Raw genomic sequence first — 15830 nt, forward strand, 5'->3', positions numbered from 1 at the left:
ATATTTCCGGATGTTACACAACCAAGAAGATGATGCCACGTCGCATTGGTCGCTAGAGATAGGGAGAAATAATGGGGGAGTTGTTAGGACAAAATAAAGGTGACAAGAAAACAGGGTGTGCGGTGTCACGATTGAAGTATAGAAGCTGAGGGTATTAAGGTCTAAAGGGATGAATCCCACGGGATTCAATGAATTCCATAAGGTGCATTAAAGAATCAGATTTCGATGTTTTTCCCATGATTGAATTCCTTAGGAATCACAACTATTGTAGTGGTTAACTAACGGAAGGGATTTTGTGTTATTTGAAAAAAATAGTTTAAAGTTAAAATTGTCTCACTAATCAGTAATATATCTAGCGCTTTTTGAGAAAAATATAAGGGTAAAAATTTCACTTTAGCCCTTTTTCAAATTGCATTATTCTGTAATCAAGAATTACTGTTATGTTATTGTGATCCTTTTAAATTAATTGAAATTCAATATAACTTCTAGATATCAAATGATTTGATTAAAAAAAAAAGAGGATTACTCATGTGAAGTGAAGTGAAATTAGCGAAGGCGTTGGCATGAAAACAAAAAACTCAGTTTGGTAAATTTTAGTACATTTTTTGTTAAAAATTGATGATTGACGATGCTAATGGTGATTTATTTTACACTACACTGATCAGTGTAGCGTAACACACCAAAAATCGTGCCTTTGGGCTGGAGCGTTACAGTCAGCAAGAGTAAAGTGCTCCCACTCCGCCCACTAGCAGAACAACGAAAACGAGGCTCATTTGCCAAAATCCTCCCGCCAATTCTTCGAATCTCTCCTTTCTCCCTCTCTAAATTCTCAGACTCCATTCTCCCTCAATTCATCCTTCAATCCAGTCAAACCCTACGGAGTTTCTGTTCTATTTTGTTCCCCGAAAATCTCCAATTTCTCTCCCTGACATCCTGTGCCATCAATCGACCTCCCATTTCTTTGAAACTTCTCGTGTTTCATGAACAGTCAATCCTCAATTTATACCTGGACTCACTTGCTGTTGCTGAGATACACCTTTGATTTACCTCGGGGTTTTAGTTTCAATCCGGCGCTTAAATCTCAGCACTGAAGTTAGGGTTTCGTAAAACCGAATCATGCCTCCCTGATTTCTCCTGGAAAAATCCATCGCTTGGAGATGGAAAATTTCAAGTCTTACAAGGGTCTTCAAGTCATTGGTCCTTTCTACGACTTCACCGCAATTATTGGCCCCAATGGTGCTGGCAAGTCGAACCTTATGGACGCCATTAGCTTTGTGCTCGGGGTAAGGACAGGCCAGCTGCGTGGTGCTCAACTCAAGGACTTAATCTACGCGTATGACGACAAGGAAAAGGAACAGAAGGGACGGAGGGCGTTCGTTCGTTTGGTTTATCAGCTGGGCAATGGGTCGGAGATTCAGTTCACCAGGACTATCACGAGCGCCGGCGCGAGCGAATACCGGATTGATGGGAGTCCCGTAACGTGGGACGTGTATAATGGTAGACTAAAGTCACTTGGTGTTCTTGTCAAGGCTCGCAATTTCCTGGTGTTTCAGGTTACTTATAAAGCACGATTTTTGTTGTTGTTGTAATCTCTATGTCAGTTTCTGGTAGTTATCTAAACTTCTAGTTCTTCCAAACGCTCAATTGGTACAGGGTTATAGAGTCTAAATTCTCTTAGGTTCAGAGCCCGAGAGAGAGGGACGCGATGGGTGTGGAGTAGTGTGCTCTTCCTGGCCATGCGAATACCCGCGGAGTGTCAATTATTATTATTATTATTATTATTTTGCTTGAACACGTGGCAAAAAAGGTTTAGAGATGGAAGAATAAGCGGAACGAGAGACTAGAAACCCATTGTAGTGATTTCATAGTTATTTTTAGTTGCGCATAGCTGATTTCAATAATATAAAGCCTATTCATCTATTAAGAAGTTCTGTAAAACAACAACGTGAGATCCCTTGCAATTAGGATAATTCTGGTTGTCCTTCCTTCCTTCTTTTTTTTTTTTTCAAGGTTATCATTGATAGGAATGTAAAGTTTGAAATATCAGAATGTGCTTTGTATTTTGTGTCATTGTTCATTGACACAATTCCTGAATGGTGGTATCTAACTACTTGCTGATATACAATAATAAATTTATATAGGGTGATGTGGAATCCATTGCATCGAAGAGTCCAAAAGAGCTTACTGCTCTTCTTGAGCAGATATCTGGCTCTGATGAGCTTAAGAGAGACTATGAGCGATTTGAAGAAGAAAAGGCCACGGCTGAAGAAAAATCAGCCCTTGTTTATCAGAAGAAGAAGACTGTAGTTATGGAGAGAAAGCAGAAGAAAGAGCAAAAGGAAGAAGCAGAGAAGCACATTCGTTTGCAGGATCAACTGGTACATCTACCTGTTTCAGTGATTTTTTCTGGTATTTTGGTGCATATATTGATATAAAGTAGTTTCCAGCTGTGTGCACTTGATATTTTTATAACTTTATCTCTTATTGTTCCACTTCCAATAGCGCAGCTTTGTTTCGTTATTCCTTGATAGAAACTACCAAATACACACAAGCAGCCATGACACAGCCACAAAACAGGAACTACTCTGGTGAATATTATAATTCTGGAACAGGAGTTGTTACAGTCTTTATGATATGGAACTTAAGCCCGAAAACAGATTCACACTGGCACAGGATCGTAGCACTTTACTTTCACAGACACGCTTCCTCAACAATGCACAGCACAGAACTTCCACATGTACAGGGACTCAAACTAAAAGTCGTAGTCATAGTTCATACCTGTGCACAGAACAAGATGCACAAAAGCTTCTAGGCCAACTCTCTCCCAAGTCTGTCCTTTACCAATTTTTTTTCCCTAGTTTCTTCCTTTAAATGCTTCTTTCCAACCACCCTCTCAACTGTTCCTACTCTATCATGGCTTCCTTTCCCCTCTCATCTCTCTGTCTTTCCTGGTTTGGACCTACTTATTTCCTGAGGGACTAGCAGTCCTACCTCCATCTCCCCTTTCTCTCTTTTTTGTGTCCTTTATTTATTTTTTTGCTTTGGGTTTAGGTTTAGATGTGTGAGTTCCATCCTTGTCTCTTTGGCAAATGCCTGATTGAATACCGATAGGGCTTTATAAGGAAAATGACCAAATTTGAAGGAAAGTCGGATTACATCCTTTTATTTTTGTATGTGGTTATTCTCCTAAATCCTAATAAGTCGCTTATAACTTTCATGAACAAGTGTTCACTGGATTAACAGGGGGTAAGGGACTAAAGAATTATACAAAATGGTCTGGTGGCCCAACAGGAAAGGGGGATGAAAAGTAAAATGATGAGAAGTCATACGTAGGGAAAAAGAACTCTGATCAGATAAGAGAAACATGTGAACTCAAGAGAATAAATCCATCACCCAATTTTGTAAGCTGACATGCTAATTGTCTGTGTTGGACCTGAACAGTCTCCCTACATTTTGCTTTCAAATTCTTCTAGTTGGGAATGTTATGAATATATCAAGAGGTTGAGCATAGGTGCAGCGTCTTTTCTTTTTTTTTTTTTTGCAAGGACATTTGCAGTAAGCTGAGAAAGAAAATTATGCTTGGCAGATGGACTTTGGTATTCTTACTGTTATTTTTGTTTCAAAACTGTGGTATAGATGCTCAAATACTTTTAGGATTGAAATATGTGAAGGTTTAGCATTTCTATGACACTTCAGTGTCTTGGCGTGCATGTTGGAATTTTTCTTTTCTTTTCTTTCTTTTTTTTTTTGGCTTTTGCTCCAATGTTCTAGGTTTTTGAACCATACTAATCTGGTCAGCAACTTGCTTCCACCTTTGTGAAGGGCATATCTCTGACCGGGAATTTAATCACTGCTGCATATCTGGGGCTCTAATTTAAGACCTCTGGTTAAGTTGGATCAATCCCCTAGCTAGTTGATCCAGGCATTGTGTTTGCGCTCTTTAATGTTCTTGAATTCATAGAACAAATGTACATTTGTCTTGGAACATTTTATACGTCTGCAAAATTAATTGCTTTCAACATTATGAAATGACCAGTGGTTTGTTGAACAGTATTTTCAGCTTCAATTAGGATTTATGTATGAACATTTTATTTACTTTCCATTTCCTTTCCATTTTTTCTCTGCAATGTTACAACAGTCTTCTCATGATGCACTCTAAATTATGTTCGCATATTTTGCAGAAAACTATAAAGCAAGAGCATTTCTTGTGGCAGTTGTTCAATATAGAAAGAGATATTGAAAAGACAACTGACGATCTTGAGGATGAGAAAAAAAGTCGTGAAGGTGTCATGGAAGAACTAGAAAAATTTGAAGCTGAAGCTAGTAAAAAGAAGAAAGAACAGGCAAAATATCTGAAAGAGATTGCACAATGTGAAAAGAGAATTGGTGAGAAGAGCAATAAACTTGACAGAAATGTGAGTTCTCTTTTACTTTGGGGAGGAAGGGATGAGTTAGGATAATTGTTGGCATTTAATTGTCATCCCTTACTAGTGACATGCATAGGTTGATCTGTGCTTTAATTTTTAAACTTTGCTAATTTTTGTTGTGATTCAGCTGTAAACACAAATTTCCAGTTTGAAGATGATGTTGCCTTTTGGGCAGTTGCCTGACCATGGTTGTAGTGCCAAAACATCCAACCATAAGGGAGAAAGAGAAGCAATTAATTTTCACCCTTGTAAACTGTGCTTTAATGTACTTTGGGCTTTAGGACCTGTAGTGGATCGGAGTGAATAAATGGTCTATTTGACCGATAATTTATATTAATCTCCATTACTGTTGGGCTCAGTTCTTTTGTAGAAGTAAATAAATGAATGTTTTTACCCATAAAACATTTATGTGAGTTTGATAACCTCAAAATTGGTTCCTGACCAAGTTTTCCTCTCATAAGCTTATGGGTTGACTCTTTTAGTTGGATTTTAGCTACCTTCGTATACGTATGTGGATTCTTCAATGGGTTCGTGGAACCTTTGACGTTTTCGATGTATATAATCATTTTTTGCAATTATACATGTCAATTTCCTTTTGCTCCCTCTAGGCCCATTTTATACTGTTGGCATACCTGGGTTTGTTAATTGAAGCAATAATGTATGAAAGAAAGAAGTGTCTACAAGATTTGCATGCCATTATTAAATTCCTTGCTGCATGTTTTCTAAGCCCTATGTTGTGGTCTCATGCATCTTATCTGGGGGTCACAGTATATAGACTCACTTTGTATTCATATTGATCTCTTGAGAATGAATTAAAAAATACTACCTTCATTTTTTCTCTGTCTTTTCAATAAATTTGTTCTCTGGCTTCCCTGGGCTGCTTACAGCAACCTGATCTTCTGAAGTTGAAAGAGGAAATGGCTCGTATTAACTCAAAAATGAAAAAAGGGAAGAAGGAGCTAGATAGAAAAAGGGAAGAACGGAGAAAACATGCTAATGATATAACAGAGCTACAGAAGGGTATACGAGATCTCACTGCCAAGTTGGAAGATCTGCAGGAAAAGAGTCGAGATGCCAGTGATGAATTGAAGTTAGATGGCAGTGACTTGGAGGAATATTTTCGAATGTGAGTATATATTTCCTGAAACCTTGTAGCTTGTTCTTTGTCAGACAGTGTTTATTTATTTTTTCTATTTGCATTATGCTTTTGAGCCATGGTTGAAACACACCATTTTTTTAATATTTAGCTCGGGATTTCTTGTGAAATCCAGACTATCTTTGGTGCAGTGTGCATCAAAACTAGTGTACTTGTTTTTAATTGCTTGATTGTGCTGGTTTTGTATGTAATTGTGTTAGAGCATTGTTCTCTTGTTTGAGACAAGATTTGAAACGGTTGGTTAGTGTCAAAGAGAAAGTTCCATTAACTGGAAGTCTGGATAAGGTGTATCTCTTTTCCTTATGATTTTCCTTCTTCTGTTACTGGAATTCATGATCAAAATGTTGCTGTCACAGCAAAGAGGAAGCTGGGATGAAAACTGCAAAGCTCAGGGAGGAGAAAGAACTTCTGGATAGGCAACAACATGCAGATAGCGAAGCTCAAAAAAATTTGGATGAAAATCTTCAACAATTAAGGAATAGGGAGTCTGAATTGAATTCACAAGAAGAACAGATGCGAACAAGGCTGAAAAAAATTCTTGATAATTCTACTAAACATAAGGATGACCTTGCAAATTTGAAAAAAGAATTGCGTGTGATGCAGGACAGACATCGAGATTCTAGGTAATTTAACTTGTTCTTTCATTTTCTCCTCTCTGTATTGGTTAGAGGCTAGAACCAACTCTTCTTTAAAGGACCTTTAAAGGCCCTGATGGGTTAAAATGTTTATCCTTTCTCTTGAGGAAAAAGGAGGAGCTGTTGTGCGGCGGGGTAGGGGTTGTTAGTGATAAAGTTTTGCAGAAATTGTTGTGCCTATGCTTTATGAAATGATATATCTACTGTTGATATTCAGTGTGCCTTTCTTTTGATGAAGTTCTGAATTTTTTACAATTTTTGTTACTTTTCATGTGCAGGAAGAAATATGAATATTTGAGGTCTAGAATTGGTGAAATAGAAAATCAACTTCGTGAATTAAGGGCTGATCGATATGAAAACGAGAGAGATGCAAAATTGTCTCAAGCTGTGGAGAGTCTCAAACGTCTGTTTCAGGGAGTCCATGGCCGCATGACTGATCTTTGTAGGCCAACACAGAAGAAGTATAACCTAGCTGTTACTGTTGCTATGGGTAAATTTATGGATGCAGTTGTAGTTGAGGATGAAAAGACTGGGAAGGAATGCATCAAGGTGCTAATGATGGCCTTCATTTAGTTGATCGGTTATATATATTAATTATTTATGTTAGTATTAATTAGAACTTTGATCACTTTCTTCTCTACAGTATTTGAAAGATCAGAGGCTTCCTCCACAAACATTTATTCCTTTGCAATCAGTTCGTGTGAAGCCAATTATTGAAAGATTGCGCACATTAGGTGGCACAGCAAAGCTGGTTTTTGATGTCATCCAATATCCTTTTTTACCAATGACTCTTTTGCAGACCCTGTTGCATATATATATATATATATTTGGTTTATAGATGTTTTCTTTTATTGTTTGAGAATTGCCCTGAATTTTTCCTTCTGCAGTTGGCTTGTCCATGGGAACTGCACTGCCTTACTTAATTTCTTTCCTGGCCTTTGTGACACAACATTTTGTTTTTAATCAACAATTTAAAATTGAATGTTAATATGGCAACAATAACAAACTTTATCCCACTAAATGAGATTCATTACCTAAATTTAACAATCCCATTGGGACTGCTGATGTATCATTCAGCATTATACCCCATTTTATAACTAATTTCAGTTTCTCTCTCTCTCTAGTAATTTCAAAGTGCTTTCTTTAATGGGATAATTTCAATGTGCTTTTGTCTAGCCATTGCATATTTATGCATTATTTTTTTTGTTAATGAACTTCCTTTTGGTACAGGAGTAGTGTTTTGTTTAGGAGGCGGATTGTTAAGTTGGCATTTCAGTTGGTTGAGTCGTTGTTCTGTCATGAATCTTTTGTTGTGGCTGCTGTTCATCAAAATTCTTCATGCTTTACGTCTAATCTTTGACTTCCTAAAAAATAAATGCATAATATTTGCTTTTATTTGGTGGTCTAGCGTAACTGTTTTATGCATCACCTCTTGTGATTGTTTTGATTATTGCAAACCATCACGCATCTTTGATTGTTTTTCTGTGCCTATTGCTTTCCAGTAAATTATACTCTTTCGTTAAAAAATGTGAAGCATTTTTAATTGAATCTCACCTCCTGATAAAGTAGTTTTTTTTTTTCAAACTAACTTATTTTTTCATTTTTACTCTTATTTAATAAGGTGTTTTACCCTAGAATAAATATAAAGCAACTTATTCAATAGGGGGCACTTTGGAAAAAACGTCAATGATTACACTTTGAAAGACTAAAAAAATGTCTTATATTTTTGAACATCTAACCCTTTCAAAAAATGCCTTACATTTTTAAATAGAGGGAGTATTTTTTTTCAAGTAAAATGATGTCTTATGGACTGAAAAAGTGCTTCAAGGTTTTCAACTTAACTAGGGCAAGTTTGATCCTGCCTTGGAGAAGGCAATTCTCTTTGCTGTTGGGAATACTCTTGTTTGTGATGATCTTGAGGAGGCCAAAGTTTTGAGCTGGAGTGGTGAGAGGTTCAAAGGTAAGTATGCTTTCTCCCTGTGTTCTAAGTGTTCTGTATCTTACTCTCATGTCAAATATGGTCATCATTAGAACCTAAAGGAAATAAATAATTTAAATTCTCTATTTTTCTCTATTATCTTTTTAGTCTGGTTTCTTGTTAAACTTCCTTCTTGGGAAGTCACATTTTTTATTTATTTTACTCACTGATTCTGTGTTCTTTAGATGCTTATTTATTATTTCTTTATCTAGTATTATTTCTTCCTCGTGGAGGATGTTAATGTTTCTGATTTTGTGGATATAGCATGATATACTGGTTTCTTTTAAAGTATTTTTGCTTGCAGAATGCCAAAAGTAAAACTTTGTTACATGTTCTTTGACTAGTTGTAACTGTGGAAGGAATTCTGCTGACAAAATCTGGCACAATGACTGGAGGCACTAGTGGTGGAATGGAGGCTAGGTCAAAACAGTGGGATGACAAAAAGATCGAAGGTTTGTTTTTTGAAATGTGAGTCAAAGCCAATTTGTTCCAGCAGTAACCATGCTTTTTTCAGGCCTGAAGAAAAAGAAGGAGAATTTTGAATCTGAGTTGGAAGAGGTAGGATCCATAAGAGATATGCACCTTAAAGAGTCTGAAGCATCCGGAAAAATTAGTGGACTTGAAAAGAAAATTCAATATGCTGAGATTGAAAAGGTAATTCACCCACTCAGAATATACGGACTCACTAAAAAATGGATGCTAGTCTTGGTCCAGTAATAGATAAGAATATTTTTTACGCTGGTAACTTTTTTATTGCCTCTGCTAATGGAATTTCAATTATATCATCTTTAATTATGTTTCTATTTTTTTACAGCGAAGCATTGAAGACAAACTTTCAAATTTGAGGCGAGAGAAAGAGATAATCAAGAAGAAATTGAACGGATCAGTCCAGAACTTCAGAAGGTAAGGTGACGTTTGTGATGACTTGGTTTAGTCATGATTATGCATTTGTTTACCGAAGAGGTTACCTAGTGTTTACACTTTGCAGTTAAACGGCACTATTGATAAGAGGAATGCAGAAATACGTAAGCTGGAGAAGAGGATCAATGAAATTACTGATCGGATTTACAAAGATTTCAGCAAGTCAGTTGGGGTTGCTAACATTCGTGAGTATGAAGAAAATCAACTGAAGTCTGCTCAAAATGTAGCAGAGGAGAGGCTGAGCTTGAGTAGCCAGCTATCAAAATTAAAATATCAGTGCGTTCATTCCCCCTTCTCTCTCTCACTCATGTTCTTTGCACCTAAACTCCTGGAAGGGTTTCTATTTAATAGTATTTGAGCTTGCGACCAACTTCTGTTCTGCTTTGCTGAAAGTGTATTTGAATTGCCAGAGTGCTGAATTGAAGCTGCATCAACTTGTATATTTACTTGATTATGTGATTGTATAAGGGAAAAAATGACAATAGCCGTCAATGTCTATGCTATGAATAGCATAAATAGGTGGATTGTGAGGAAACATCTGCCTGATGCCCGTGATATATTGTCTCTCATCAGAAATAGTATAAGGGGGGAGTTCAAAGTAGCAGTATTTTTAAGGAGCACTCAGGAGATTTATATTTCTGTCTTTTAACGTGCAAATATGGAAGCTGTTTTGTGGCAAATGCCATCTGTTGTTATGGTTGTTATGTCTCTGAATCAATATTTGTTAGCATTTTTTATCAAACATGGTGAGCATAAATGCATTATTGGTTTGCAGATTTTAAAATCTCCTCTCTATGATTTATATACAAAATTTAAAAATAATATCTTATATAAACAACAAATAATGCGGTTTACAAATTGCTAACTAATCCTTCCGAACTGCAATGAGTTATTGTTAACTAATTTACGTTTCTTAAAAAAGTTTGTTAAAATCTTGATTTAAGTTTGCTAACTAATGTGTTTGAACGTGAAAATATGGAGGTAGTTTTGTGGCAAATACAATCTGTAGTTGTTATGGTTGTTGTTACATCTCTGAATCAATAGTCATAATTCAACTTGAGTGTTTTCCTGTTATTGGTATCATTATTTTCTTGCTGTCATTGACAAGGATTTTTTTTTTGAGTGAAGTCAACACAGATTTTTTCTTTGTGCACGTGAAATAGTTTCAATTGATGAAGGTTTTTCTTTGTGCGCATCCTCTTTTTGTACTCTATGTGAAAACTTTGGGCTTCGGAGTATTTTTAAATTTAAAAGTGTAGTTGATTAAAACAAATGGTATTTGAATTGTGTCTTATTATTATTTTTTTTTTAGCTCTAGTCGTTGTCTGTTTAGTTGCTCTTAAATTAATTAATGCATTCATTCATTAATATTCTTTTTTTCAATAACTATCAGGTTGGAGTATGAGCAAAATCGGGATATGACTACACGGATTAGAGAACTAGAATCTTCTTTGAGTGCTCTTGAGCATGATTTAAAACAAGTACAGCACAAAGAGGCTGAAACGAAGCTGGCAGCTGAGAAAGCTACTGAAGATATTAACCAGTTTAAGGAAGAAGTTCAGGGTATACTTGGTGCCTCGTCATTTTACATTATGATATTACCTAGATAGAATTTTAAAATACCGTTACAATATTTATGGCCAAGGTTCTTTTTCACCTTTTATTCTCGGGCAAAGGGAGTGGGGTATCAGGGTTTTTCCTTGGTTATCTTAGGTTGACATGAGCTGTTTCTTTGAGGTTCTCATTTGAAATTGTTGGAATCACAGTTTCATTGGTCTTGATAGGAACTGAACTACACACACGTCCCATTTATTTGTTATTTTTCTCTGTGCGTCTGATTCTTCTATTCTTGTAGAGTGGAAATTGAAGTCGGAAGATTGTGAGAAGGATATCCAAGAGTGGAAGAAGCGTGCTTCTTCAGCCACAACAAGCATATCCAAACTTAATCGTCAGATAAACTCAAAGGTGGGGGTGGCGATAAATTTGTCCATTTTTGCGACTTAAAAGTACAATTTATGGATAAATGAACCCATCTTTACGGTCATAAACAGGAGGCACAGATTGAGCAGTTGATTGTGCAGAAGCAGGAAATTGTAGAAAAGTGTGAACTAGAACAGCTTAGCCTGCCAATTATAGCAGATCCAATGGATACTGGTACTTCAATACCAGGTCCAGTTTTTGACTTTGATCAACTAAGTAGGGCACTGAAGGATAGGAAGAACTCTGACAGGGACAAAATTGAGGTTGAATTTAGGCAAAAAATGGATTCCCTTACATCTGAAATTGAAAGAACAGCACCGAATTTGAAGGCATTAGACCAATATGAAGCTTTGCTGGAAAAGGAAAGGGCTGTAACTGAAGAGTTTGAAGCTGTCAGGAAGGAGGAGAAGGAGAAGGCTGATAGGTTCAATGCAGTGAAGCAGAAGAGGTATGTTTATACTATTAAATGCTGTGTGTGTTTACCAACAGTTTATGGTAAATATGACGAAAAGATACAAAGGAATCTTAATGTCAGGTTGCTTGTAAAGACATGAGGTGGAAACTGAAATGGTTAGTTGTGGTTAGAAGATAGGGGTGCTTTGGGAAATGATTCTAGACTGACACTGGTATCCAGTTTGATTTATTTGTTTAAACAAGTAGTGCAACATGTTACCAGAAAGAGAAACATTTGTTGAGATCAAGAGGCAAAAATCGGTATTGGTATGCCACGAGGAAAGTAATGTGTTTCCCACTCAGAAACACCTAAATTAGTGTTATCAAAAAGAAGAAACACCTATATTTTGTTTATTATATTATTTACCAAATCTGACGATAATGCAATAATTTGCGTCTCAAGTTCCAAGTACTATATACAGCTATTATTTTTGGTTCCTTGCTGCAATCACCTATCTTGTATTCACATGATGGATTCCAGGAGGAATGTGAATGATCCCTTGACTAGATCTGGTATAGTATGATCTAAAAATGAACATCCTTTAACACAAGTTTTGCATTGATTCAAATGGTAATATAATTCTCATTTTAAGGATGGCATTAAAAGGTCAAGCTGCTATTGGTCACCTGCATGATATGATAAGCACACTTTTTTTTGGGTAAGTGGTGGGAAGAAGCTACAGCCAATGATTAACTTACCTCGTTTCCTTTATAGATCTTTCTAGTTATGAAACTCTTCTATTAGTATCATTTTTCTCGTCTGATTTATATTGTGGTATCAGCTTATTTCTCTATGTTCTACTCGCTTAGTTGCTCACTGATTTTTTTGGCTCTAGGTTTTGATTGAGTTATTACTTGATATCCTGAAACAAGGGAATTTTTTCTGTATTTGATGTTTGGGAATCACATCTATTCTCTGATGTAGCTAGGTTTATTTAATTAAATTCAGGTATGAGTTGTTCATGGATGCTTTCAACCACATATCTGGTAATATCGATAAAATATACAAACAACTTACAAAGAGCAACACGCATCCGCTGGGTGGAACAGCATACTTAAATTTAGAAAATGAAGATGATCCATTTCTACATGGCATCAAATACACTGCTATGCCCCCAACAAAGCGCTTTCGTGATATGGAGCAACTGTCTGGTGGGGAGAAGACTGTTGCTGCACTTGCTTTGCTATTCTCCATCCACAGGTAAGTGTCATGAATACGGACCCGTATCTCAAGCATGTTTTTACTCTTGTATTTTTATTTTCTAAGCTCAATCTGAATTGCAATGTCTTGTATATAGCCATTTTCTGACATTTTTGGTTTTAAACATGAGTTCTTGCAAGGGACATGCTGGGTACATCTGGAACATGCAACCATGCTCCATAGTGGCATATGTGATCTGCTTGTTGAGTTCTGTTAACCCTGCTTGCTTCTTGTTTCAGTTACAAGCCCTCACCTTTTTTCATATTGGACGAAGTCGATGCTGCATTGGACAACTTAAATGTTGCCAAGGTTGCTGGATTTATTCGTTCCAAATCTTGTGAGGGAGCAAGGGCTAGCCAGGATGCTGATGGTGGCAGTGGCTTTCAAAGTATTGTGATATCCTTGAAGGATACCTTTTATGACAAAGCTGAAGCATTGGTTGGGGTTTACCGTGATTCAGAGAGAAGGTAAGCTTGACAATGATTGAATTTAAATTCCAACATGCATCGATTTCCTTCTTGTTGTAAATCCACGTGATCCTCCAAGTTGATGTGGTACACATGATTTGCTTTCTACAGCTGTTCGAGAACTCTGACATTTGACCTGACCAAATACCGCGAGTCCTAAAATTCATGGATAGGCTACAAGGGATTATGAGCCTGCTATATACATAGCTGATAGCTTAGGCCCTAGTTACATTCTTCTCTTGTGTATAATAACCTCGCATTCTGATTGATGTCTCATCCTCACCCTTCGTCACAATGATTTATGTTGAAGTTGCCATGTCAGTTTTACTTATAATATTTTGTAAATATGACTTTCTCAGAGGATGCTGTGACATTAGAAGTTCAATCAATGCAAAACGCAATAGCTAGATGACCAATGTGCGCACTTTGCTGTACATATGTATTCGATTCATCTAGAATGTCTCTTCCATGCAGTTAGTATTCCTGTAGTTTGAGTATTATCTTCACGAGGAAATTGTTTGACCTTTTTGGGATTTGGAGTCAGCGAAAATTGTATTTTTATTTTTGAGTACAAGAAGTTTAGTGAAATTCGATTGTTAACATGCGTGTGGTGACGAACCTGCACCTGTAGATGAGAATAATGAAGTGAATGGGCCTCTAAAGGCATGTTTAGGAGGGTGGAAGAATATTTGCACCTGCGGTTAAATTAGTTCGAACATGTTGCTTGCGTATGCCGATTAAGCGGACGAAGCTGCGTGACGCTGGATGCTTAATAATTTTGTGTGTGAAACTTAAGAATGATTTTTTTTAACCACTAAATTGGCTTGGAGAATTACGGCATGAGGAATGTCGTTAATGGTGTTGTTCCCAAAACATGTGGACCTCGGGTTCAACTCGGGAAACTGGGCCCATGCCCCATGGACATTAGACAACTAGCAAACTCAGACTGGGCTTCAACCCTGAATCAGAGATCGAGTTCCGGGTCAGATTTAGGTGCAAAATTGAAAAAGAAGTAGAAAGGAGGGTTTAGGTGCAAAACAGCCCTTGACGTTTTCACCCAGGCGCACTTCATATTTTAAAATATTTTTTGATATAATTTTGCTTCAATATTTTTTTTTTGGGTATAATGTTGTCTTGACCTAATTGTTAGATCACATTGACTGTTGGATTAACAAATTTCAACGTTAATTGCCTTGTTGGCCTTTAATGTTTTCAGAATTGAACCGAATATTGAACCGAAAAAATCAACGGTTCACGATTCACATGATTCACTAGTTGGACCAATCGTCAGACCGGTGACATAATAATTAAATTAAAAAAATTATATATGTATATAATAATTTAAATATAAAAAATACATATAAAATTACTACTTAACTTAAAAAACCAAATATTTTAAGTTTATCATGACTTAATAAGCTACATGATACAACATAATATCAAATGATTAAAAAAATTAGTCAATTTTTAAAAAAATTAGTCAATTTTTAAAAAAATTAGTCATTTTTAAAAAAATTGGATAAAAAATAAAAAAGTTTTTTTTAACAGTTTGGCTTTTGAAAATTGTATTCAATTCCTGACTTGATTCTGGTTCCCAGTTGAAAACGACTCAACCCGGCTCAATCTTTAAAATAATTTTCTCATATAAACCAAATCGAAATTTAGAGAGGTCAACGGTCGGACCAGTTCGACCGTTCGGATTGATTTTAAAAAACAATGTTGGCTTTCCACATTAGCATCCTGATGAAATCCCCTTATGTTTTGCATTTTCACTTCTCTCCAAACCTAGATCTCCTTCATCATGATCATGATCATCATCTTCCTCCTCCTCCAAACCTAGATATCATTCACGAACCCTCATCCCTCTTCTTCTACATATTCTTCCTACCCCAGCGATGATGGTTGACTCCCATTTTAGAGTGATAGTTCGAGAAAACCTTCTCTGCTGATCCTTCCTTCTGGAGGCACGAGAGAGCGTCGAGGGTGCGACAGAGTCAGATCAAGACATAGGAAGTGATAAGTTGAATTTGAAGTTGGAGAGGAGGGTCGAGGGTTTCTTTGGTCTGGATAATGAGTGAAGGAAAAGCTCATGTGTGAGAAGTTGATGACGATACTGACTCTGACATCGAGCTCTTCTAAGCAATAAGTCTTGTTTTTGTTTGTCTTCCCTGTCATTGTCATTTTTTTTTTCACCATCTTCTTCTTCCTTCCCTCTGCTATGGCTAGGGTCTGGCTCGTCCAATTTCCAAATAGCGAAATGATATGGCTTTACATTCAAAAATCGATTGTGTAGACAACATGCAAGGTGCGAAAGTCAAATTGTTGTAACTTTTGGTTTCGTGATGGTCTCTCAAGATTAGAACCAAAGCATAGGCTCGTGGACATCGTTTTTTTTTTTTTTTGGGTTCATGACTATTCTTAGTTGTTTTTTTTTTCTTTGATGGCCGACGCTAATTTCAGGGTTTATTAATTAAGTTTTTTGGGTTCAAATCTTTGTCTTAATTTGATTGTTATGGTTTATCCATTTCTGGCATTAAGTTTTTTAAGTTTCTTGTTTCATTTTGATTTGGCTATACCTTACTTCATATATCTGAGTTCTTCTTCTTTAGCAC

General features: G+C 36.5%; 1 protein-coding gene across 1 annotated transcript; it reads left to right on the forward strand.

The window, feature by feature from the left end:
* Window positions 1–690: 690 nt before the first annotated feature.
* Window positions 691–13627, forward strand: LOC129306046 (structural maintenance of chromosomes protein 1-like). Its single transcript, XM_054946361.1, is given in 19 exon segments — window positions 691–1553; window positions 2142–2378; window positions 4182–4415; window positions 5315–5553; window positions 5940–6206; window positions 6497–6767; window positions 6862–6985; window positions 8068–8178; window positions 8541–8648; window positions 8711–8850; window positions 9011–9065; window positions 9068–9099; window positions 9185–9393; window positions 10511–10680; window positions 10973–11082; window positions 11169–11545; window positions 12500–12751; window positions 12991–13218; window positions 13330–13627. Coding segments are annotated over 19 exon segments (3609 nt in total). The 5' UTR covers window positions 691–1157; the 3' UTR covers window positions 13379–13627.
* The last annotated feature ends 2203 nt before the right edge of the window (window positions 13628–15830 follow it).

Source organism: Prosopis cineraria, unplaced genomic scaffold (genome assembly GCF_029017545.1).
Source record: "Prosopis cineraria cultivar Desert tree isolate PC_DT_omini unplaced genomic scaffold, ASM2901754v1 PC3, whole genome shotgun sequence".
NCBI lineage: Eukaryota > Viridiplantae > Streptophyta > Magnoliopsida > Fabales > Fabaceae > Prosopis > Prosopis cineraria.